General features: G+C 44.2%; 1 protein-coding gene across 4 annotated transcripts in view; it reads right to left on the bottom strand.

Moving 5' to 3' along the window:
• Positions 1-4370: 4370 nt before the first annotated feature.
• The window catches only part of ago4 (argonaute RISC component 4), a 35671-nt gene continuing 13163 nt past the window's right edge, over positions 4371-26878 (bottom strand). Inside the window, exons 4-19 of one of the 4 annotated variants that reach the window (XM_075449003.1) lie at positions 25378-25559; positions 23836-23972; positions 19822-19956; positions 19552-19639; positions 19304-19451; positions 18732-18851; positions 17850-18011; positions 13570-13718; positions 12345-12529; positions 12105-12264; positions 9220-9412; positions 8252-8395; positions 8040-8174; positions 7851-7952; positions 7371-7570; positions 4371-4610 (exon numbers count right to left, since the gene is read on the bottom strand). In XM_075449003.1, coding sequence (XP_075305118.1) covers positions 4502-4610; positions 7371-7570; positions 7851-7952; positions 8040-8174; positions 8252-8395; positions 9220-9412; positions 12105-12264; positions 12345-12529; positions 13570-13718; positions 17850-18011; positions 18732-18851; positions 19304-19451; positions 19552-19639; positions 19822-19956; positions 23836-23972; positions 25378-25559 — 2349 coding nt within the window. In that variant the 3' untranslated portion in view covers positions 4371-4501. The remainder of the gene's footprint in view (positions 4611-7370; positions 7571-7850; positions 7953-8039; positions 8175-8251; positions 8396-9219; positions 9413-12104; positions 12265-12344; positions 12530-13569; positions 13719-17849; positions 18012-18731; positions 18852-19303; positions 19452-19551; positions 19640-19821; positions 19957-23835; positions 23973-25377; positions 25560-26878) is intronic. The other 3 variants (XM_075449005.1, XM_075449004.1, XM_075449006.1) reach the window with 3 other exon arrangements.

Raw genomic sequence — 26878 nt, 5'->3', positions numbered from 1 at the left:
ACAGGAGGGTTAAACAGGACAACAGGGGGGTTAAACAGGACAACAGGAGGGATAACTCGATCTTCTTCCATCAGTTCTCCTGCAGAAAAATCTGATCTGTGTTCGGCTGATCGATGCTTTGGATGCTGGAGACTCTCAGCTCCAAACAGAACCAAAAGCACATAAAAAATTTATATGCAGGTGTGTGCTGTCATGTTAACCTTTTAATCATTTTTATGCCTGTGATGAAGATTTAAATAAAAGTATTAGGGCTGGGCAACGATTAAAATGTTTAATCTAATTAATCACATGATTTCCCTGATTAATCACGATTAATCTCATTTGTACGCAGAATCCAAAAATGAATCCAAAAGTAGCGTATAGCTTTTAGCATTTAGCTTTATTTTAAATGTGCTGCCATATGAATGAAAGTGCCATAACATTTGTTGTGCAAACACACTTTTAACATCAGCATCTTTCTGTAGTTTTTATGTAGAAGCCTCGCTCCACTGTCTGTTTCCTTGAATGACTTGCTGCTATCAGTTGTGTGTTTTGCCTTTAAGTGATATTTTAGACTGGAACTACTACGCTGAGAAGACAATTCAACTTGGCAGAGTTTACAGATGACTTTGGTTCTGTCGACTCCGCCGTCTGGAAGAACTTTAACATGAAAATGGCCGAGTAAAAGTTCCGTACCCTTCTCCATGTTTGGTGGATCCGCCGATTACTTTCTTTTCCTGTTCCACAGCAGACAGCAGCAGACTTTTACAAAATAAAAGCCTGTGAGCAACAGACTTTTACAAAATAAAAGCCTGTGAGCAACAGACTTTTACAAAATAAAAGCCTGTGAGCAACAGACTTTTACAAAATAAAAGCCTGTGAGCAACAGACTTTTACAAAATAAAAGCCTGTGAGCAACAGACTTTTACAGAATAAAAGCCTGTGAGCAGCAGACTTTTACAAAATAAAAGCCTGTGAGCAACAGACTTTTACAAAATAAAAGCCTGTGAGCAACAGACTTTTACAGAATAAAAGCCTGTGAGCAACAGACTTTTACAGAATAAAAGCCTGTGAGCAACAGACTTTTACAAAATAAAAGCCTGTGAGCAGCACTTTTACAAAATAAAAGCCTGTGAGCAGCACTTTTACAGAATAAAAGCCTGTGAGCAACAGACTTTTACAAAATAAAAGCCTGTGAGCAGCACTTTTACAATAATAAAAGCCTGAGAGCAACAGACTTTTACAATAATAAAATAAATAATAAAACCTGCGTTAATGCGCGATAAAATATTTATTGACGTTAAATAATTAGCGAGTTAACTCACTTTAACTCAGAATTAAAGCTGCCGTTGCTGCCTCTGATAACTGATCACCATGATCATAAAGTAATATTTATATTATCTCTGATCTGTGAGAGATGATCAGATCCATCAGATGAAGCATCTGCAGATGTTTCTGGAGAAGATTTATGGAACATCTGGAGTTTCAGACCCACAGAGGGAAGCAGTTTAACCTTTAACCTGTTGGGGGGGGCAGATCAATAAAAACAGAAATAATGACGACACATCTGCTTTATGGCCATAAAATACCGATTTATTACTTTGCACATTAACAAGATTTCCCTGCAGGCTAAAAAAAAAAAACATGTCACATAATAACAGCGAGTGAGCGGCCCTCTGGGGGCGGAGCCACCGCGTGCCCCGCCCCCTCACAGCCAATCAGAAGACGGCAGAGACCTTCACCCGGAGCCAGAAACGATAAAAACATCTGCAACGCCCCCCCGACACGAACCGAAGAGGAAAACAAAGTGAGAAGCACAAAGTTACAAAGTCCAGATATAACAAGATATCAAAGTTTAAAAATTAATGAAACGCTCTCTGTTACCACCCACCAGGGAGCTCTAAAAAGATTAAAAAGAGGTAATTCCTGCTCCGCTGCCGGGCCCCGCCGGGCCCCCGCCACACAGAGGAAGTGCGTTTGTGAGGGGTCGGAGTTGCCATGGAAACGGGAGGCGGCCCGGCATCAGAGGAGGGGGGGGGCGGGCTCTTTAACGGGTCCACGTTTAAACAAAGTACCTCGTTTTGGATTTGAACACGACGCAAAGAGCCGCACCCCCGCCCCCCCCATCAGAAACCCCCCCAAAATGATTCCCGCTGGAGCCTTTAAAAACACGGGACACATACAGAGCTACACTAAAAACAGCCCCACTAACCAACTGAGAAACATTTACCCCCAAAAAGGTTTCATATCTTTCTGTCTCATAATAAATATGATTCGAAAAGTTCATTTTTTTTGTTAAATTTTATCTTTAAAAGGACGATACTCTGGCATGCAGGCGAGCAAAAATCTACATCAGTTACTTGAAAAGGAAATAGTCTAAAAAAAACTACAACTATTCCACAAAATGCACATTCCCACTGATTGATACGAGCAAAAAGAACCGGAACCGAAAGATAAAAACGTTAAAAAAAAAAACAGTCACATCAGGAGACAGACGACCACGATGAGGACAGGGTTAGCTTTGTGTGTCTGCAGTCTGGAGCTGGGTTCATATTGCTTTGTGATGTCACAGGCGTCCGACCCGCCCCCCTCGTCCCGTTTCCCCGCCAGCGCGCACGCGCTCGGCAGGAAGGCGCTCAAACTCATTCATAGTAAACCTGCTGCTTTACGGGTGGTTTATTACAAAAGGGTTTTTAAACCGAGCGGCCCCCCCTGACGAGGCGTGCGCGGCGACCGTTTTTTCCCCTCCCACGTCCTGCAGCATCGGATCCCAACCACCAGGGGGCGCCACCGCCGCTGCGCCCAGTGTCCGACCAGGCAGTGCTCGTTTGTTTGATCCAGTGTTAAAAAAAAGGGCCTTAAAATACCAACGAATGGATGGGTTTTACTTCAAATACGCACGGTAAGAAAAACAGCTTTAAAAAGTCTAAAAATCCAACAACTCATTTTAACAAACCATCAACTCAGTCCTGATTGTCTCCATCCGTCCGGTGGGAGGCGGCTTCACGCCGCCGCCGCCTCCTCGCCACCGTGCTACACGACGCGCCGCAGCGCCACAACTGACGTCTATTCCTGAAGTCGCACTAACTATAGAAGTGGCTCTGCTGCCAGCCTTTAAAATGTCATCACAATAGTAACAATCGACAACAACGATAACAACAACAACATCAATGATAAACTAGTAAATCTAAACAACAGCTTTTTTTTTAAGATAACCACAAAACATCTTATATTAAACTTTTACAAATCTGCTTTTTGTTGTATGTATAAATGCATAAAGGTTTTACGAGAGATCGACAGTGCCCTCCGTTGCTTGCCTAGCGTCCCGGGTCAGTGCAATGAGTCGGCCGGAGGCCCCGAAGGTAAATAAAAGTCCAGAGACGTGCAGCAGTGGCCGGATCCGGGCCGGGCCAGAGGAAGAACAAAGATCCCGCTTTTAAAAGCCCGACCGGGGGGCCGCCACTGCTGCACGCCGACCCGGCTCCGCCCGCCGCTTCAGACGGATCTGAGGCGGCGGGCGGAGCCGGGTCGATCCATACGTGTAAATATAAGCTTTCTGTCCTGTATAAAAACAACCCATCTGAGGCATCTACAGCAGTTCTCTCCTTGGTTTCCCTTTACAGTTCAGTGGCCTGCCATCAAACACATGCACACACACTCATACAGCAGTACACGTATATACAGATGCACGCACGCACACACGCACGCCTCAGGCGAGGCGGGAGGAAAGTAGCAATGGGCGTGGACACCCAGGTCACCTCGCTTGTAAAAGACCGAAAAAGGAGAAAAAGTTCAAACACGCTCATAAAAAGGAAAAAATATATATATGTATATATATATATATATTTATATATATGTAATATATGTTCTGAAAAGGTTGAGTCCCCGCCATCTCTGCTCGTGGAGAGTTCCCTCCCGCCGCCCACGAACCCCAGACCTTGTGACAGATTTGCCCCCCGAGGGGCTTTGAGGTAAAGTAGATAAGAGTCCTGCGTCGCTGGGGGAGCGCGGAGCGGGCGCCGCTCGCCCCGGGCGCCCCGCCCCGGGAATCTTACAAACACGTGAGTGCAGACATTCAAAGAGAAAAAACAAAAACAAATCAAAACAATGGCTCAACTTCTGTGTGTGTGTGTGTGTGTGTGGTTTGTTTTTGTTTTTTCGTTTTCGCGCCGGAGCTCCGCGGAGGAGCTGGCGGCGCTGGATTGCTGGTTGAAAAGGCGGCCGGACCGGGAACGCTGGGTGGAAGCCCCCCGCCAAGGAGAAGCCCCCCCCCCGAGGAGAAGCCGCCCCCGCCGAGGAGAAGCCCCCCCCCCCGAGGAGAAGCCCCCCCCCGAGGAGAAGCCCCCCCGCCAAGGAGAAGCCCCCCCCCCGAGGAGAAGCCGCCCCCGCCGAGGAGAAGCCCCCCCTCTGAGAGCCGCTTTGGTGCCGAGTCAGAGAGCAGAGTGAGGATGGAGAGGAGAGACCGCAGGGACAGAGAGGAGGACAGAGGACAGAGGTAGTCCACGGGTGGACGGGCGCTTCTTCAGGCAAAGTACATGGTGTGCTGGGTGTCATAGTGGATCTGAACCGCCTTCGCCAGCGCCAGCGGGTCCCGGCCGTTACTCTGGCCCGACACGTGGCTGCCTTCAGCGCTGCAAGAGAGAACAGAGGAGACAGTCAACCAGTGCCCAAACTACGGCGCGCCCAAACTACGGCGCGCCCAAACTACGGCGCGCACAAACTACGGCGCGTACAAACTACGGCGCGTACAAACTACGGCGCGCCCAAACTACGGCGTGCACAAACTACGGCGCGCACAAACTACGGCGCGCACAAACTACGGCGCGCCCAAACTACGGCGCGCCCAAACTACGGCGTGCACAAACTACGGCGCGCACAAACTACGGCGCGTACAAACTACGGCGCGTACAAACTACGGCGCGCCCAAACTACGGCGCGCCCAAACTACGGCGTGCACAAACTACGGCGCGCCCAAACTACGGCGCGCCCAAACTACGGCGCGCCCAAACTACGGCGAGCACAAACTACGGCGCGCCCAAACTACGGCGCGTACAAACTACGGCGCGCCCAAACTACGGCGAGTACAAACTACGGCGAGTACAAACTACGGCGTGTCCAAACTACGGCGAGTACAAACTACGGCGTGTCCAAACTACGGCGTGTACAAACTACGGCGTGTCCAAACTACGGAAACAGAGTAAAGGCCTGTCCAAACTATGGCGTGTCCAAACTACGGCGTGTACAAACTACGGCCTGTCCAAACTACGGAAACAGAGTAAAGGCCTGTCCAAACTATGGCGTGTACAAACTACGGCCTGTCCAAACTACGGAAACAGAGTAAAGGCCTGTCCAAACTACGGCGTGTCCAAACTACGGAAACAGAGTAAAGGCCTGTCCAAACTATGGCGTGTCCAAACTACAGCGTGTACAAACTACGGCGTGTACAAACTACGGCCTCTCCAAACTACGGCGTGTCCAAACTACGGAAACAGAGTAAAGGCCTGTCCAAACTACGGCGTGTCCCAACTACGGCGTGTCCCAACTACAAACTACGGCGCGCCCAAACTACGGCGTGCCCCAACTACGGCGTGCCCCAACTACGGCATGCACAAACTACGGAAACAGAGTAAAGGCCTGTCCAAACTACGGCGTGTCCAAACTACGGCGTGCCCAAACTACGGCGTGCCCAAACTACGGCGTGTCCAAACTACGGCGTGTCCAAACTACGGCGTGTCCAAACTACGGCGTGTCCAAACTACGTCGTGTCCCAACTACGGAAACAGAGTAAAGGCCTGTCCAAACTACGGCGTCCCAACTACGGCGTGTCCCAACTACGGAAACAGAGTAAAGGCCTGTCCAAACTACGGCGTCCCAACTACGGCGTGCACAAACTACGGCGTGTCCCAACTACGGCGTGTACAAACTACGGAAACAGAGTAAAGGCCTGTCCAAACTACGGCGTCCCCAAACTACAGCGTGCCCAAACTACGGCGTGTCCAAACTAAGGCGTGTCCAAACTAAGGCGTGTCCAAACTAAGGCGTGTCCAAACTACGGAAACAGAGTAAAGGCCTGTCCAAACTACGGCGTGTCCCAACTACGGCGTGTACAAACTACGGCGTGTCCAAACTACGTCGTGTCCCAACTACGGAAACAGAGTAAAGGCCTGTCCAAACTACGGCGTGTCCAAACTAAGGCGTGTCCCAACTACGGCGTGTCCAAACTACGGAAACAGAGTAAAGGCCTGTCCAAACTACGGCGTGTCCCAACTACGGCGTGTACAAACTACGGCGTGTCCAAACTACGTCGTGTCCCAACTACGGAAACAGAGTAAAGGCCTGTCCAAACTACGGCGTGTCCAAACTACGGCGTCCCAACTACGGCGTGTCCCAACTACGGAAACAGAGTAAAGGCCTGTCCAAACTACGGCGTCCCAACTACGGTGTGCACAAACTACGGAAACAGAGTAAAGGCCTGTCCAAACTACGGCGTGCACAAACTACGGAAACAGAGTAAAGGCCTGTCCAAACTACGGCGCGTCCAAACTACGGAAACAGAGTAAAGGCCTGTCCAAACTACGGCGTGTACAAACTACGGCCTGTCCAAACTACGGCGTGCACAAACTACGGAAACAGAGTAAAGGCCTGTCCAAACTACGGCGTGTCCAAACTACGGCGCGTCCAAACTACGGAAACAGAGTAAAGGCCTGTCCAAACTACGGCCTGTCCAAACTACGGAAACAGAGTAAAGGCCTGTCCAAACTACGGCGCGTCCAAACTACGGCCTGTCCAAACTATGGCGCGTCCAAACTACGGAAACAGAGCAAAGGCCTGTCCAAACTACGGCGCGCACAAACTACGGCGTGTACAAACTACGGAAACAGAGCAAAGGCGTGTCCAAACTAAGGCGTGTCCCAACTACGGCGTGTCCAAACTACGGAAACAGAGTAAAGGCCTGTCCAAACTACGGCGCGTCCAAACTACGGCGTGTCCAAACTACGGAAACAGAGTAAAGGCCTGTTCAAACTACGGCGAATACAAACTACGGCCTGTCCAAACTACGCCGTGCACAAACTACGGAAACAGAGTAAAGGCCTGTCCAAACTACGGCCTGTCCAAACTACGGAAACAGAGTAAAGGCCTGTCCAAACTACGGCGCGTCCAAACTACGGCGCGCACAAACTACGGCGTGTACAAACTACGGAAACAGAGCAAAGGCCTGTCCAAACTACGGCGCGTCCAAACTACGGCGCGTCCAAACTACGGCGCGTCCAAACTACGGCGCGTCCAAACTACGGCGCGTCCAAACTACGGCTCTTGAATAAAACGAAGTGAACCGACTGGCTGTGCTTTACAGATCTGAAACCAAAACGCTTCTTTGAACCGAGCCTCACCTGTCGTGGTCCTTGTCCACCAGGTGGTAGCGAGCTCGGAAGGCCACGAGCCTGGCGTAGTAGGCCGGCGCCGGGATGGAGACGGAGCGCGTGCAGCGGACGTAGGTGTGGCACAGCTGGTAGGTGAGGAGCTGCAGCTCGTCGGCCGTGAAGCAGTTGTCGTCCCACAGGACGTGGTAGTGGGAGGGGCGACTGGTTCCCTGAGCGGCGGGGAAACGGACAAAGAAACCAAAAATAAGTTAAAAAAAACAACAAATAAAAGACGTTTCTGCTTGAAATAAGCAAAATAAATCTGCCAATGGAACTAGTGAAAATCGGCTTGTCAAGATTTCTTGAAATAAAATGTGATATTTAGGACTTTTGAGTTCAAAGTGATCTTGAAATTAGCTTAAAAACCTCTTCAAATGAAAACATTTTTTAAAAATTTAGACTTTTTCCAGTGTGTCCGAGCCAACGAGGCTAACGCGTGGCGTGGCTCACCTGAATCCCAGCATGGCTGCACAGGTAGAAGTCGAACTCCGACGGGTGCGTGATGGTGCTGTCCACCGTGGTGCCGGCCGGGACGTTCCCGCTCTTCCCGACCTGCGGGGAAGTCAGAAAACAGTGAGAGCGCGGCCGCAGAAACCGGCCGGAGCTACAGGGTGTGACCACGGGGAGCGATTAACCGACCCTTTCGGTTTTATCCGAGCAGAACAGACGAGTGTGATGGCGCTTCTGGACCACGATGTAGGTGATGCCGGGCCGGTAGTCCTCCTCCAAACTGATGCACGCCTTCCTGATGGCGATCAGCTCCGGCCACGCCACCTGAAACCCACAACGGTACGATATTCTGCCTGCAACACGGGATTATTCTGCCGCCGTAACCCGGGCCGCCGCCTCACCTGCTTCATCTGGCCCTCGGACACGCCGCCGCGATAGTAGATGATGCGCGTGGGCTTAAAGCGGGTGGACTTGTAGAACTGGATGAGCAGCTCGCGCACCATGTTGGTCAGATCCTGGATCACCTCCTGACTGAAGAGCTGCTCCTGTGGGGGCCACACGGAACATTTTTGTTTTGAATGATCAATAGATTTCTTTTGTATAAAAAATAAAATGTATGCAACTAAAAGAAAATAAAAAGAAAGAAAAAAATAACAAAAAATACTATCACATAAAGTGCTAATACAATAATAATAATTGAAAAAGGAATGGGAAGAAGTACAATACTTTTTTAGTTTCCCAACACTTTTTAAGTACTCTTCAGTTTATAAATATCCTACAATACACCTATAGAAATATATGCCATATATACACTTCCTAAATATCTAAATAAATATATAATCACAAAAATAAATATATACTACACACATATCCATATATATATATATATATATATCCATATATATATATATATATATATATCCATATATATATATATATATATATATATATATATATATATATATATATATATATATATATATATAACTATCCTCAAATAAATATATACCATACACTAATTAAATTTATAATAATAATAACAATATATACAATATAATACACAATTATTCTCTATTTTTATTCTATTTCTCTAATGTTTATTCTCTATTTTTATTCTATTTGCTTGTTAAATGTACGCTGCTGTAACACAATAATTTCCCAAATTGGGATGAATAAAGTACTTATCTATCTATCCATCTTAACCCTGTTCTATTCATATATTTATCCCTCATCGTCCTCCGTTAGCATACTTCCTCTTCCATGTACCTTTTTTTTAAAACAGAATTATATTTGCACTTTGGAACAGACAGAAATAAAACAGTCATTTAAAGCCCCGCCCCCTAAAGAGACCCTGAAAAGAGTTCCTCGCCTGTGATTCGGTCACAGTCACCTGAGACATATCCTGTCGGGACGTCTGGACCCGCACGGTGGCGCAGTATCTGCTGGGGTGCCCGTCCATGCTGCCCACCACCGCCGCGATGGACGGCTTCTTGCCGTCGCCAGCGGGAGGATGAGTCACGTCGGCGCCGAGGAAGATGACGGGCTGCTGGAACACAGAGGGCCTGAACAACGAGCGGGAAACACAGAAGAAGAAGAAGAAACCAGGTGAGACGCCATCAGCAGACCTCAGCTTCCACTGGAGTTCTGACCATTAACACCCACCACAGTGGGATCCTGATCCAGCCCCCTGCAGGGGCTCAGAGCTGGGGTTCCAGCTGTTTAAACATCTGTTCTTACAACATGCTTATGCTAATGCCATGGCTAATGCCAATGTCTAATGCCAATGTCTAATGCCAATGTCTAATGCCAATGTCTAATGCCAATGTCTAATGCCAATGTCTAATGCCAATGTCTAATGCCAATGTCTAATGCCAATGTCTAATGCTAATGTCTAATGCCAATGTCTACTGCCAATGTCTAATGCCAATGTCTAATGCTAATGTCTAATGCCAATGTCTACTGCCAATGTCTAATGCCAATGTCTAATGCTAATGTCTAATGCCAATGTCTAATGCCAATGTCTAATGCTAATGTCTACTGCTAATGTCTACTGCTAATGTCTACTGCCAATGTCTAATGCCAATGTCTAATGCCAATGTCTAATGCTAATGTCTAATGCTAATGTCTACTGCTAATGTCTACTGCTAATGTCTACTGCTAATGTCTACTGCTAATGTCTACTGCCAATGTCTAATGCCAATGTCTACTGCCAATGTCTAATGCTAATGTCTAATGCCAATGTCTAATGCTAATGTCTACTGCTAATGTCTACTGCTAATGTCTACTGCCAATGTCTAATGCCAATGTCTAATGCCAATGTCTAATGCCAATGTCTAATGCCAATGTCTAATGCCAATGTCTAATGCCAATGTCTAATGCCAATGTCTAATGCCAATGTCTAATGCCAATGTCTAATGCCAATGTCTAATGCCAATGTCTAATGCCAATGTCTAATGCTAATGTCTAATGCCAATGTCTAATGCCAATGTCTAATGCTAATGTCTACTGCCAATGTCTAATGCCAATGTCTAATGCTAATGTCTAATGCTAATGTCTAATGCCAATGTCTAATGCTAATGTCTACTGCCAATGTCTAATGCCAATGTCTAATGCCAATGTCTAATGCCAATGTCTAATGCTAATGTCTAATGCTAATGTCTAATGCTAATGTCTAATGCCAATGTCTACTGCTAATGTCTAATGCTAATGTCTACTGCCAATGTCTAATGCCAATGTCTAATGCCAATGTCTAATGCCAATGTCTAATGCCAATGTCTAATGCCAATGTCTAATGCCAATGTCTAATGCCAATGTCTAATGCCAATGTCTAATGCCAATGTCTAATGCCAATGTCTACTGCTAATGTCTACTGCTAATGTCTAATGCCAATGTCTAATGCCAATGTCTAATGCCAATGTCTAATGCTAATGTCTAATGCTAATGTCTAATGCCAATGTCTAATGGTAACGCAAATTCTAATGCTAATGTCTAATGCTAATGCAAATTCTAATGTCTAATGCTAATGTCTAATGCCAATGTCTAATGCCAATGTCTAATGGTAACGCAAATTCTAATGCTAATGTCTAATGCTAATTCTAATGTCTAATGCTAATGTCTAATGCCAATGTCTAATGGTAATGTCTAATGGTAATGTCTAATGGTAATGCAAATGCTAATGTCTAATGGTAACGCAAATTCTAATGCTAATGCAAATTCTAATGTCTAATGCTAATGCAAATTCTAATGTCTAATGCTAATGTCTAATGCTACTGTTAATGTCTAATGCCAATGTCTAATGCTACTGCTAAAGTCTAATGCCAATGTTTAATGCCAATGTATAATGGTAATGCAAATTCTAATGTCTAATGCTAATGTATAATGCTAATGTCTAATGGTAATGCTAATGTCTAATGCTAATGTCTAATGCTAATGTATAATGCTAATGTCTAATGGTATTGCTAATGCTAATGTCTAATGCTAATGTCTAATGCTAATGTCTAATGCTAATGTCTAAGCCTATACACTACTTTTGGATTCATTTTTGTATTCTGCGTACAATTGTGATTAATCAGGGAAATCATGTGATTAATTAGATTTATTTATTTATTTATTGTCACTAAAACGTGTCAGTAACAGCTCAGAAACGGTCAGCTGGTGAGCAAAGAGCAGAATCTGCCTCCTTTACACAGATTCAGAACTTAAAGTCGACACCAAACTGTGCAGGGAACACCTGAAAGTAAAAGTTAACCATGAATAATGCTAATCTCTGAATAGATTAGCACCTCCGTACATTTCAGAACTGCTCACAGAATATGTTCCAAATCGAGCTCAGGTGCTCCTTTATTAAATATTCCTAAAATTAAATATAAAAAGACGGGTGAAGAAGCTGCTTTCTGTTTTTATGCACCAAAAATCTGGAACTCTCTACCAACAGATATTACAAACTTTAAAAAGCAGCTAAAAACACATCTATACACCCTCGCCTTCTACTAGTTTTATAAATTATAGTATTACTATTTATATTACATTTATTGTTTCCCCATTTTATTGGTAAATTCATTTTTCTATTGTTAATACTTTATCTTTAATTTATATCCATTTCCTCCTCACTCTATTTACACTCTGGTTGTTCTATAAATAAATTATTATATTATAATAATTTATTGATTGAGTTGCCTGTGGTATGAAATGCGCTATATAAATAAAGATTGATTGATTGATTGATATAACCAGAAGAAGAAGTTAACCACGGACCTCTGATGCGGCACCAGGACGTTGTTGATGCCCCCCAGCTTGGCGTTGATCTTGAGGCAGAGGTTGGACAGCGTCTGAGGGGACGTCTTCACCACGTTCTTCACCTGCACGCACTGCGTGGCCATGCCCAGCAGCGTGTCTCCCACCCGCTTCACCTCAGCTGCAGAGCAGACGGCGCATCAGCATTACGCATGGCGCTCCCAGCCACCCTCCTGAGCCTCCTCAGTCCCGGGCTCTTACCGTAGACCGGCGTCTTCCCCGGCAGGATGACCACGATCAGCTGCAGCCCCACGTACGACATCTTCAGGTGCTTGAACATGGGCTCCACGCTGTCGGCTCCTTGGGCGTATTTACAGAAGCACGGCTGACCCTGGATGGGCATCCCGGCGTCCTTCGAAATCTTCCTCAGCTGATCCGTGAAGCTCCTGTTAAAGTGATGAAAACATCCAGGAAATGATGATTAGCTGGGTTCTCTTCTGCTAGTTTACAGCTACGCTGCTAACCTGTTGCCCTCTGGGATCAATAGAGCAATCATCTGTATCTATGGCTGTGTTTGAAACCGCATACTTCTCCTACTTCTCCTACTAACTTCTTGAGTTAGTAAGCGAGTTTGAGTAAGCGAGAAGTTCCCGGATGCATACTAGATTCTCCTAAATGTTGGGTATGCATCATGAGGTTACTACTCATACTCAAACTACCCAAGATGCAACGTAACGTGACGTCGACGATCGTCATTTCCTGTCAAAACGGCAGTTTCAAGCTAGCTACAACGAGGGTAGGTTCACTTCCTGTTTTCAAAACAAAAGCACCAATTGTATGGTAATGGCTTTCCCTATGATAAAAGGCAACGGGTATTTTATTTTGTGAAAATAACCGGAAGGGCGTTGCTCACTGCGGCTAGCTTTAGTAGCGCCGAATTCGTGGGAACAAAATTGTAAACAGCCGGTATTTTGTCAGGTTTTCAACACGTTGGGGATCTAAACGACTACTTTCTCACCTGAAAATGTTTCAAATGTTGCTAAAGTTTACAGAGTTTAGAGCTTAAGGGAAATCAGCTTCAGACCGGCTGATTTAGGCTCGGGCAGGAGCCAAATGCATTGTGGGTAAACGCTCTGCATACTGTCTGATCGATCAGTATGCAGTATGCGGTTTCGAACACAGCCTATATGTAGAGCTGGAGGGCTGAGGGGGGGCAGAGAGCCTCAAACATCTCAATAAGACCTCAGAAAATTGTGTCAAACTGTTAAAAAGAGCAGAAAGTGTCACTTTTACCTGTAATAAAACGTGTTGATTGCTAATCATGTATGAAAATATACTTTAATGTGCAAATTAAACCGTGTTAAAGCAGACAGCGTGGTGGGATATCGCCCTGATTTTAACTTCTCGTCTCCTGAAACATTCAGACTGGGCTCTGACTGACGGATGCTTTATGTGTTGGGGTGCTTTACGGTGAGCCTGGACTCACTTGAGCAGGTCCTCCCGACACTGTTTCTGGGGGGCGAAGCAGGCCACGGCCCACACCTTGATCTCGATGCCGGCGTAGAACTGCTTCCCACGCATGTCCCACACGCCCTGGTTGGGCGTGGCCACCGTTTTATTCTGCGGAGAGAGTCCCTACGCTCTTAGTGAACCCCCCGGTTGGATGAGCTATTACAGAAGCAGCTAAACCCCCCCCCCCCCCCCCACACACACACACACACTTTGACTTTCATTCAGTCTAAGCATCAACAGAAGAAAAGCTCAGTTTTTATCTCGAAATGCTCAGTTTTTATCTGGAAACATCCACTTTTTATCTGGAAACATCCACTTTTTATCTGGAAACGTTCAGTTTTTATCTGGCAACATCCACTTTTTATCTGGAAACGTCCAGTTTTTATCTGGAAACATCCACTTTTTATCTGGAAACGTTCAGTTTTTATCTGGAAACATTCACTTTTTATCTGGAAACGTTCAGTTTTTATCTGGAAACATTCACTTTTTATCTGGAAACATCCACTTTTTATCTGGCAACATCCACTTTTTATCTGGAAACGTTCAGTTTTTATCTGGAAACATCCACTTTTTATCTGGAAACATCCACTTTTTATCTGGCAACATCCACTTTTTATCTGGAAACGTTCAGTTTTTATCTGGAAACATCCACTTTTTATCTGGAAACATCCACTTTTTATCTGGCAACATCCACTTTTTATCTGGAAACGTTCAGTTTTTATCTGGCAACATCCACTTTTTATCTGGAAACGTCCAGTTTTTATCTGGAAACATCCACTTTTTATCTGGAAACGTCCAGTTTTTATCTGGAAACATTCACTTTTTATCTGGAAACGTTCAGTTTTTATCTGGAAACATTCACTTGTTGCCAAGTGTGCCAAATTGACAGATATCTTCACAAGACAAGCTGGTAGGTTACTGAGAGATATGGATAATAGGCCTGGTTGTGAATTTGATCAAATAGGCTATAACGTGGCGAACGTTTGCAATGTCAACTCAACTGTCATCTGACAGCTTTTGTTGTTAAATATGTAAAATATCACAATTTATATGATTTAGAAGTGTATTCCTATATTCAAAGAAGAACCGAACACTTTCTTTACATTCCAGTTCTGATGAACAATTGCTTAACGCTTTATCTCCTCATCAACTGTAGCCTGCATTCCCACAGGCGCGCACGGCACATGGTTACTAACGCAATATTAAATAGGGGCGATCACATTTGTTGTTTGATATTTGTTATTAAATGCACCTCAAACATGCAATTAAAATAAATATAATTATTTAGAAGGGCTGTATGCAAATATTGTACATGGTTCGCGTGCGCAGGGACAGGGGCAGTATGGCAGGGCAGGGGCAGCGCGAGCACGTTGGGGTGTTTAGTTGCCTTTTTTAATTACTGGAGAGTCTGTACGCGCGTTCTATCCGCGGGAATCAGCATCATGTTCCATGTTCAAGCCTTCCCCTCCCATTTATTATAATGTGAGCTGAGCCCGCTCACGCCCGTGCAGGGAATAGACTGTTCTATTTTCAAGTTGCAATGAGCACTTATCCGGACACCGCGCGGGCACGACGCTTTGATGTGAAAGGAAGAATCTGTTTTCTTGTTGATTTCTATCCATTTCGGACTGAACACGAATGTTTTTTGTTTGTTTTATCTTTTTTCATGGACTCAAATTCCTCCTCCATATCAGAGTGGCCTGAATTTGAATTAAATTCACGGACTGAGAAAATGGCCCACCCCGGCCCTGCTGGAAACATTCAGTTTTTATCTGGAAACGTTCAGTTTTTATCTGGAAACATCCACTTTTTATCTGGAAACATCCACTTTTTATCTGGAAACGTTCAGTTTTTATCTGGAAACGTTCAGTTTTTATCTGGAAACGTTCAGTTTTTATCTGGAAACGTTCAGTTTTTATCTGGAAACGTTCAGTTTTTATCTGGAAACATCCACTTTTTATCTGGAAACATCCACTTTTTATCTGGAAACGTTCAGTTTTTATCTGGAAACGTCCACTTTTTATCTGGAAACGTTCAGTTTTTATCTGGAAACGTTCAGTTTTTATCTGGAAACATCCACTTTTGATCTGGAAACATCCACTTTTGATCTGGAAACGTTCAGTTTTTATCTGGAAACGTTCAGTTTTTATCTGGAAACATCCACTTTTTATCTGGAAACGTTCAGTTTTTATCTGGAAACGTTCAGTTTTTATCTGGAAACGTTCAGTTTTTATCTGGAAACGTTCAGTTTTTATCTGGAAACGTTCAGTTTTTATCTGGAAACGTTCAGTTTTTATCTGGAAACGTTCAGTTTTTATCTGGAAACGTTCAGTTTTTATCTGGAAACGTCCAGTTTTTATCTTGAAACATCCAGTTTTACAGCCTTCGATACGGAGGAGCCGAGCATCAAACGGACGTCGGAGGCAAACTGCTCCTCGTCTGTGAAAACAAATCCAAAAAGCCGCCGGCTTTCAATTAACTTAACAAGATTTACTGAAACTATTAAGAGCTTTATCCTCCAAAACAAGTGGCCACACTGAGAGGAAGTGGAGAGTAGATCCAGAGTAGAACATCACAGGAAACAGACGGCAGCCTTTCCCATCTCACGTGCACTTTTCTGTGCTCTGAGGAGGCTGCACGTCGGCCTACGGCAGCAAACTAAATGAGATGTCACTCATCACAGAAATGGGAAAAGCTGCGTCCACATTTAAAGGCATTTACAGGAAGCCGATTAGACTCAATGTCCCAGCAGGCAACGGGCCAAATCTGAGAGAATCTGCTTTATTAGCTGCTGGTTCAGCAGTTTTTCTGTGAGAAACCAGAAGAGTTTCATCATATCTGAACAGAATCAGAGAATCAGATTCATCTAAAGCAAATCATTTTCACCCCGATGTTTCACTTCCTGCTGAGAGTCTGATCGACTTCCTGTTGGAAACGCATCCATCCGGCCCCCTCACACACCGTCCCTGAACCCCAAACCAGCCTCTGGAGTTCTGGAGCCTGAGAAGCCGGCAGTAATGAAGGTTTCTGTGTGTCTGTGTGTGCAGCAGATGGATTAACGGCTGGTTTGACATTCAGACGGTGGACCTCAGCAGCCCCTCGTCTCAGTTCTTCCACTCACAGACGGTAAAACTCGTAAATTCTCTCTGGTGACCAGCAGGGGGCGCCATGTGGCTGTTTGTTCAGCCCGAGTCTTCAGCAGAGAAACATACAGTCCACACCTCCTGCATCCACCAGGAGGTGTGGACTGTATGTTGGAGCTATCCTCCAGTTATCCCTGTGGAAACTGCTTAAAAACCTACAGTCAGAGGGACGGTGAAGGCCTCAGAATGCTTCTCTGTCGCTATCAGCCAATCCGACTCCAAACTACATGACCAAGAAACCAACGAGTGCACGAGTGAAACCAGGAAACTGATGGAAAACGGAGCCGGCTGCTAAATAACATCTAAAGGCCTCGGTATGCTTCTCTGTAGCTATCGGCCAATCCGACTCCGTGGTCACGGAGAGGCTATTAAACCTTTGGAAGTTCTCCTTAAGTTTAAAAACTTAAATCACATTTTAACTACTGATTTTATCCGATTTTATCTATTGTTCTTATTTCTTTCTTTTTTGTTTAAAATTCAAATCATGCTTTTTATTTCTACTGTTTTAATGTCTCTGTAAAGCACTTTGAATCATCACCTTGTTGTTGAATTGTGCTGCACAGATAAACCTGCCTTGCCTCCTGCTTTTGGATTATTTTATAAATAATTACAATGAATTGAATTCCAATTGGCTTGAATTGGACTTTATTATTTAAGTGCCTTGAGATGACATTTGTTGTATTTGGCGCTATATAAATAAAAAAACTTTTTTTTTAAAAAATGCTCCTGACTGAAGCTCAGTCAGTTCCATCAATGAGCCGACTGGGACAGAAATAAAACTGCAGGGAATTCTGGGCCGTGCTGAGGGTTAAAGCAGCTCCCACAGAGCTCTGCTCCTTTGGTGGAAACGGTTTACCGTCTGGAAGCTGCGTCCAGCAGCAGGAGAACTGCCCCCGGAGGCCGTGAAGTGAAAGAAGGAACCAGGCTGCTGAGCTGCACCGAGGACCAGAACACGGGGGGAGTTCCAGGCCCAACAGGACTCTGAACTCGGGTTTACAGACTCAGAAGTCCTTTTTTAACTAAGGTAATCTCTGATTGGACCCTGGGACCCCCCCACGTGTCAGCAGCCACTCTGCCCCCCCACCCCGTGAAGCCCCGGCCCGTTACTCACCCGTCCACAGTCCCGCCCGGTGTCGGTACTCACCCGGCCCCCATACTGCAGCATGGGCGCTGGGAGCACGCGGCCCGTCACCTCCGTCATGTCGTTGTGCACCACGATGCCGAACTCCTTCAGGTAGGGGTCCGGGCCCCCGACCATACTGTTGCTTTTGACCTGCGGATCACACGGGAGGCGGCTCAGCGTAAGGGTTAAAGGTCAGAGAGGCGCCGTATCTGAGCTTTCATCTTAGCTTCTAATGATATTATGTGCATGTGACATTTATGGTGGTGATTAACTCGTGTTTCCCTGTTCCAACAGGTATCCTTTGAATGGTGCTACAGTGGTTTTCCCCCTTTTCTGTCTTCTCAAACCCCAGCAGGTCGAGGTGGATGGCCATGGTGCAATCTGTTGGTTTCCTTAGCTAGGAAACTGTTTTTGAATTGGCTCTATATGAATGAATTTGGATTATTTTATAAATAATTATGATTACAATGAATTGAATTCAAATTGGCTTGAATTGGACTTTATTGTTTAAGGCGAGACACCACAGGTGAATAGGGTAATATTTTAAAATAATATATATCACCATGAAACTTCCTCAGTTGATTACTTATACAAGTATGAAAAAAATGTATTACATGTTTTAGAAATGTGTATGTTTAATTATGCATTATCTCATTAAATATGCGCACATTTGCATATATTTCCAGAAGCTAGATCTGAGCATATGATAAAGCCAGGTGCAAAATTCTTTTTTCATTTTGTTTACACACAAAATTAAAAGAAAATTACAGAGGGATTTCAGGATATCTGCTTTCATTTCCTAGGAAATCAAAATATAGTAGTATTTGGCGCTATATAAATAAAAATGAACTGAATTGCGGCGGCGCTCACCAGTCGGCTGATCTCTTCCTGTCTGTCGGGCGCCGAGCGAGCGGTGGCTTTAATCATGGTGGACGTCTGGTTGTCCGTCAGCTTCTTGATGCAACGCTGGCCGGCCACGATGTTGCAGACCTTCAGAGGAGAAAACATTTCAATCGTCCAAAGAGAATCAGTGAGACGTGACCACGGGTAGGGATGGGAATAAGATTTTTACGATTCCAATTCCATTTTGGATTCTGCTTAGCGATTCGGTTCTTTGTCGGTTCCCTTATCGATTCTCATTTGGAGAAAAAGGACAACAAACCGGTCGATCAGCATCAACTTTGTTTAGTTTAGAAGTAACACGAGTCGTGACCTCACAAACCCAACAACGGTGAGGTCCTCATTGGTCCACACTGGACTCGCCACGCAACGTTGCGTGGTGACGTCATTCGCGCCCACTGGAATCGATAAGGGAATCGCCAAACGATTCCAAGGAATTGAAACACTGGGATGGGAACCGGTTCTCAACAAGAACCGGTTTTCGATTCCCATCCCTAACCACGGGAGCCCGAGGCCGCCGCCCCCGAGGCCGCCGGGCTCACCTCCAGAGGAAGGTAGGTGTGCTTCTGCTCCTGTCCCACTTGCAGACACGGCAGATGCGGATACTTCAGCTGCAGGTTGTACTTCTGCTTGAAGTACTGAGCCACCGTGCACTCCATGGCCTGGCCGTTCTCCAGCTGCAACGGGAAGCTGTGAAGGAAGCACAAACGTGAGCGGGGAGAACCAACGCCGCTGCAGAAGGTGAGGCTCAGCAGGTGCCGGGGGGGGGGGGGGGGGGGGGGGCGCTCACGTTTGGTGGCTGGCTGGTCGGCGCGTGACGTTGCACACACGATACTTCCTCTTCATCTGTCCGCAGTGCGTGACCTCCACCTTCAGACCTGAGCAGAACAAGAGAAACCATGAAAAGCCTTCATCTCCGGCAGGCTCCGCCCACCAGGACAGGCTCCGCCCACCTGGACAGGCTCCGCCCACCTGGACAGGCTCCGCCCCTGCTGGACAGGCTCCGCCCCTGCTGGACAGGCTCCGCCCCTGCTGGACCACTCGGTCGTGTGCGTTTTACCTCTTATTTCCTTGGTGAATTTGACCCTCTGCGAGTCCGTCAGCGGTTTGGTCTGTTCGTTGATGTTCTGAATGTCGAGCACTTCGCACATGAACTCGATCACGGGCTGAGCGCGGTAGAAAGCTGTGGCCGACACTGTGGGGCAGAAACACATCTGATCAATCAATCAATCAATAAAAAGCCTTCTGTAGCAGTTCTAAAAGACACACATTCACCTGAAATCCTCAACTTTCTTCCATCTTTGAGGACGTTAATAAAACACCTGGATCTGAGACACTGAAACAACTTTTCTCTGCACGTGCACTAATGCTGCACGTGCACTAATGCTGCACGTGCACTAATGCTGCATGTGCACTAATGCTGCACGTGCACTAATGCTGCACGAGCACTAATGCTGCACGAGCACTAATGCTGCACAAGCTTTTTAAAGTCATGAGATCTTCTCTGAAGACCGTTTTTGGAGGAACATAATTGAACATTTTACTTTTCCACATGCAGCATCGACAGGTTTAGCCATTAAGATCAAATAATCGGGTTAAAACAACTCATTTCTTGATTAAAAACTTCTTTTTTGGTCAAGAAAAGCAAAAATATCCAATATTCCAGAGTTTTTATTTAAAATATTAACCTTGTAGCACCCAAGCATATGAATAATCATTGAAAAAAATAATTTTGGCTCTTCTTGCATTTTTTTGGGTGGGAATAAACCAATATTTTTGGAATTGGGCTATTTGTGATCAATTTAGAACAGACCACCACAAAGCAGAGTGTAATTCACTGACCCAAGAAAATGATGCTGTGACAACTGTCGGCACATAAAATGTATGTAAACAAATATTACACATGAATGTAAATAATGTATGTAAAAATGTATTTATAAATTTAAAAAAATAGATCAAGTAATGTAATGTAAATAAAAATATAATGTAAATAAATAAAAAGCTTGTTGCATATCTGCAACTGTGGGTGCTACAAGGTTAAAGTATTTCCCTTCAGCTTCCATCATTCAGTCACATTTTCCTCCTGAAAACAGGAAGGAAAGAATGAAAAAGTCCTGAAAAACAACACTTTGGTTTGGTTTCTCAGACACTCTCAGCTGAAATCAGACGTTATATTAGAGAGTTTTCCAACGACAGGAATGGCATCCTTTCTTCAGTAGCGCGCGCGCTAATGACAGCTGGCGGCCGCCTCTGATTGGCCGTCAGGCTCACATCCTCTCCGATGCGTCGCCACTTCCCTGATGACTTTTCAGGATGTGTGGAACAAAGAATCTCGCGTTATTGTGCAGCTCAGCTCTGGCTGTGCGTCTGACCCGGCTGAGAACCCAGCACCTTCCCTCTCAGCTCTGAAACCAACACGTTTCCTTCCTGCTCCCCGCTCCTCTTTATGCAATCTGCGCCCTGTCGTTGGACAGCTGGATGCAGAGTTCCTGCTGCCTCCTTCAGGCTTTGCCCTTTTTACAGGTTTCTGTAGAAATCCTCCTTTCACAGCTGAGACGAACGAATGAATAACGGGAAGTTAGACCTTTAAAAGGCCCTTTATGTTCCAACTGGAACTGTTAATAATAAAACTATTTATTTATTTTTAACATAAATGTTCAACTTGATTAAAATTTACATGAACATTTAATGCATCTTTGCAGGTTTTTTTTAATTATGTTTAAACTAGGGCTGGGCAGCGATTAAAATGTTTAATCTAATTAATCACATGATTTCCCTGATTAATCACGATTAATCGCATTTGTACGCAGAATCCAAAAATGAATCCAAAAGTAGTGTATAGCTTTTAGCATTTAGCTTTATTTTAAATGTGCTGCCATATGAATGAAAGTGCCATAACATTTGTTGTGCAAACACACTTTTAACATCAGCATCTTTCTGTAGTTTTTATGTAGAAGCCTCGCTCCACTGTCTGTTTCCTTGAATGACTTGCTGCTATCAGTTGTGTGTTTTGCCTTTAAGTGATATTTTAGACAGGAACTACTACGCTGAGAAGACAATTCAACTTGGCAGTGTTTACAGATGACTTTGGTTCTGTCGACTCCGCCGTCTGGAAGAACTTTAACATGAAAATGGCCGAGTAAAAGTTCCGTACCCTTCTCCATGTTTGGTGGATCCGCCGATTACTTTCTTTTCCTGTTCCACAGCAGACAGCAGCAGACTTTTACAAAATAAAAGCCTGTGAGCAGCAGACTTTTACAAAATAAAAGCCTGTGAGCAGCAGACTTTTACAAAATAAAAGCCTGTGAGCAGCAGACTTTTACAAAATAAAAGCCTGTGAGCAGCAGACTTTTACAAAATAAAAGCCTGTGAGCAACAGACTTTTACAAAATAAAAGCCTGTGAGAAACAGACTTTTACAGAATAAAAGCCTGTGAGCAACAGACTTTTACAAAATAAAAGCCTGTGAGCAGCAGACTTTTACAGAATAAAAGCCTGTGAGAAACAGACTTTTACAAAATAAAAGCCTGTGAGCAACAGACTTTTACAAAATAAAAGCCTGTGAGCAGCAGACTTTTACAAAATAAAAGCCTGTGAGAAACAGACTTTTACAAAATAAAAGCCTGTGAGCAGCAGACTTTTACACAATAAAAGCCTGTGAGCAACAGACTTTTACAAAATAAAAGCCTGTGAGCAGCAGACTTTTACAAAATAAAAGCCTGTGAGCAGCAGACTTTTACAGAATAAAAGCCTGTGAGCAGCAGACTTTTACAAAATAAAAGCCTGTGAGCAACAGACTTTTACAAAATAAAAGCCTGTAAGCAGCAGACTTTTACAAAATAAAAGCCTGTGAGCAGCAGACTTTTACAGAATAAAAGCCTGTGAGCAGCAGACTTTTACAAAATAAAAGCCTGTGAGCAACAGACTTTTACAAAATAAAAGCCTGTGAGCAGCAGACTTTTACAAAATAAAAGCCTGTGAGCAACAGACTTTTACAAAATAAAAGCCTGTGAGCAGCAGACTTTTACAAAATAAAAGCCTGTAAGCAGCAGACTTTTACAAAATAAAAGCCTGTGAGCAACAGACTTTTACAAAATAAAAGCCTGTGAGCAGCAGACTTTTACAAAATAAAAGCCTGTGAGCAGCAGACTTTTACAAAATAAAAGCCTGTAAGCAGCAGACTTTTAAAGAATAAAAGCCTGTGAGCAGCAGACTTTTACAAAATAAAAGCCTGTGAGCAGCAGACTTTTAAAATAATAAAACTGGGGTGCTGCGTGTCGTTCCCCCTCTCTCTGCCCCCTGCTTCCTGTCTCTCTGAACTTTCCTATCCATTAAAGGCACAAAAGCCCCAAAAAAATAATTTAAAAAAAACTGCGTTAATGCGCAATAAAATATTGGCGTTAAATAATTTATTATTAGTTTATTAATTAATTTAATTTTTATCTAATTAGTGACAATAACGAGTTAACTTGCCCAGCCCTTATAAAAATATCTGAAATAGTGTCAACTTTGGATTTATTGGTTTTATTCTTTATTAGTTTGACCTTTAATCCACTGGTTCGTGTTTGTTTTAAACTTTTCTGCCTAATGAAGCTCAAAAGCAAATAAAAACAAGTATTTAAGGCGTTTTATTCTCGGTGTGCAGAATTAAAGCAGAGGAGGAGGAGCTTAGATCCGGAGGACGTCACATGGACAAAAACAGATTCATCCGACCAAAACTAGCTCAGACGTAAGCTCCCGGTTCTGTTACCGTCACATTAATGTGTAAAACTCTTAATGAGGTCTGTGATCGAGGGCTTGGCCTCTTATTCTATGCTGCTGTTAAATGTTTGGACTGAGAGTTCAGCAGCTTTTTGTCAAACCTGGAAGCTTTTCATGGCGTCCGCAGACAAAAAGCTGCTCCTCTCTCAGCTCCGTGTCACCTGCTTCGATCTTAATCTGAGAAAAACTAAAGAACCGATCACAGACTCCAGGAAAAACATCGATGAACCGGAACTCATACGGGAGGGGAGGAGGTCCAAACTGTGAGAGCATCAGGCATCTGGGAACAGATTTACAGAAGAATGGAGTCTTACCGTCGATGTTAAGCATCATGTTCCACATGGCAGGACGGACCGACTGGTGGAAGCCGAACCACACCTCCCGGCCTCCACCCAGAGGATGGTAGTATCCCTCCGGAGGGGAGAAGAACGAGCGCCCCACGGGAGTGTACCTGCGTGGGAACGGATCTTATTCCACAACATTCACATGAACAAGAACATCAAAAAGGTCCCGAGCGACGTGATAATGGGGCCAGGAGCATGAAAACAAACATTATGAGTTCTAATGTTCGTGTTTTAATCAGATTTATCTTCCCTTTGCAATCATTTGTTCTTCTAAGCATCAACAGCAACAAAAGCCCGTCTGATAGCTCTGCTAATACAATAAGTGTATAGCATAAGACTTCTGGTTAGGCACTAAATATATTCACACCACCAGTCATTTGATACCTACAGTGGATCTTTCCTTTTCCTCTTTCCTCCCTTCTTTCTCTCCTTCCATTTATTTTTTCTACTTATATTATTTCTTTTTTTCCCTTTCAAATTATCACTACTATTAAAATTATTATTTTTTTTTTTCTAAATTATGTTCAGTTATTTATCTTTATTTAATTTTCACTTCAAATCTGTGTAATTGGTCCTATGTTTTATTAGTTTTCATTTATTGAACTACTATATTTCATGACTGTTGATTTTTGCTAAGATGATGTGCAGCTGTAAACATGAAGGGACATTTCACTTCTCATTAGGGCTGCAAAATTCCCAGAATTGTCAAAGACGGAAACTTTCCATGGGAATTTAAGTGAATTAACGGGAATGAACTGGGAATTTTCTAAATTGAAGGTTGGCACTTCTGGGGAGCTTAAATATAGTTGAGGAAAGTATATTTTAGCATAATCATGCCTAAAACAAACAGATGCCATTCAAATACACTTGAATATCCATGCTGTTGTTGGATGATGATGAGGCCCAGGAAGAGTCTATCGGCTGAGCAAAAACGCAGAGGATCGCTTGAAGGAAGATTTGCATGTTTAATGGGACGTTTTGGAGGGAGAGTGGCATTTTTCATTTAACATTTTGAACGGGACTTTGTGGAGATTTTTGAATGAGTGGGGTTAGGGGATGGGTAATATTCAACCCAACACTCCTGTTTTTGTTCATCCACGAAACAATTAGAACGTGTTCTACTCTACGTACAAATAAATCTGTTGAAAATATTTTGTATGGATGCTTTCTTATGACTTCTGTTTATATTTATGCTTGGATATAATATATTCCCAGTTAGTTCTCCTAAATTCCCATTATTCCCATGGAAAGTTTCCAATATGGAATATATCCAACATTCCCATGCTTAACTTCCCATGGAAATTTACTGGAAATATTCCGCCCCTTTGCAACCCTACTTGTCATGTTACCATTGTGAAAAAATGAATAAAAATTAAGTTATATAAAAAAATTTTTTTAAAAAACCCGTCTGGATCAATGTTTTCTGAGTTCTGACGTCACTACAGGTGGCCGGTTGTCGGGGAAACGCTGGATATCCGAGTCCCGGGTCAGAGTCTGAAACGTAGAACGTACCTCATGGAGGGAAGGTGGCGTGTGATGACGTCCAGCGCCTGAACGGAGTCCTCGGGGACCTCGTTCAGGTGACCCGACAGGGCTTCCAGCAGCATCTGGAGACTGACCACGGACACCCACTGCAGGGACACCTTAAACGTCTGATCCTTCCCCTCGCCCGGCAGGGTCACCTCCAGATCCACCTGAGCGGGAGGACGACCGGTTATTCATCTGCCGTGTAGCATCCAAACTCAGCCACCTGGTTCCCTGCAGACGCTCCGACTTACAGAAAACAGGGGCTGTGTTCCAAACCGCATACTTCTCCTACTACTCATACTAACTTTCTGAGTTAGTATGCGAGTTTGAGTAAGCGAGAAGTTCCCGGATGCAAACTAGATTCTCTAAATGTTGGGTATGCATCATGAGGTTACTACTCATACTCAAACTACCCAAGATGCAACGTAACGTGACGTCGCCGATCGTCATTTCCTGTCAAAACGGCAGTTTCAAGCTAGCTACAACGAGGGTAGGTTCACTTCCTGTTTTCAAAACAAAAGCACCAATTGTATGGTAATGGCTTTCCCTATGATAAAAGGCAACGGGTATTTTATTTTGTGAAAATAACAGGAAGTGCGTTAGCTCACTGCGGCTAGCTTTAGTAGCGCCAAATTCATGGGAACAAAATTGTAAACAGCCGGTATTTTGTCAGGTTTTCAACACGTTGGGGATCTAAACGACTACTTTCTCGCCTGAAAATGTTTCAAATGTTGCTAAAGTTTACAGAGTTTAGAGCTTAAGAGAAATCAGCTTCAGGCCGGCTGATTTCGGCTCAGGCAGGAGCGAAATGCATTGTGGGTAAACGCTCTGCATACTGTCTGATCGATGAGTATGCAGTATGTAGAATGTAGTATGTAGAATGTAGTATGCAGTATGCAGTATGTAGTATGCAGTATGTAGTATGCAGTATGCAGTATGTAGTATGCAGTATGTAGCATGCAGTATGCAGTATGTAGCATGCAGTATGTAGCATGCAGTATGCAGTATGTAGTATGCAGTATGTAGTATGCAGTATGTAGTATGCAGTATGTAGTATGCAGTATGCAGTATGTAGCATGCAGTATGTAGTATGCAGTATGTAGTATGCAGTATGTAGTATGCAGTATGCAGCATGCAGTATGTAGCATGCAGTATGTAGCATGCAGTATGTAGTATGCAGTATGTAGTATGCAGTATGTAGCATGCAGTATGTAGTATGCAGTATGTAGTATGCAGTATGTAGTATGCAGTATGTAGTATGCAGTATGTAGCATGCAGTATGTAGCATGCAGTATGTAGTATGCAGTATGTAGTATGTAGTATGCAGTATGTAGTATGCAGTATGTAGTATGTAGTATGCAGTATGTAGTATGCAGTATGTAGTATGCAGTATGCAGTATGTAGTATGCAGTATGTAGTATGCAGTATGCAGTATGTAGTATGCAGTATGCAGCATGCAGTATGTAGTATGCAGTATGTAATATGC

The sequence above is a fragment of the Odontesthes bonariensis genome, chromosome 18 (assembly GCF_027942865.1).
Source record: "Odontesthes bonariensis isolate fOdoBon6 chromosome 18, fOdoBon6.hap1, whole genome shotgun sequence".
NCBI lineage: Eukaryota > Metazoa > Chordata > Actinopteri > Atheriniformes > Atherinopsidae > Odontesthes > Odontesthes bonariensis.
Note: the sequence above shows the minus strand (reverse complement) of the source record. Positions and strands in the feature narration are given on the sequence as shown.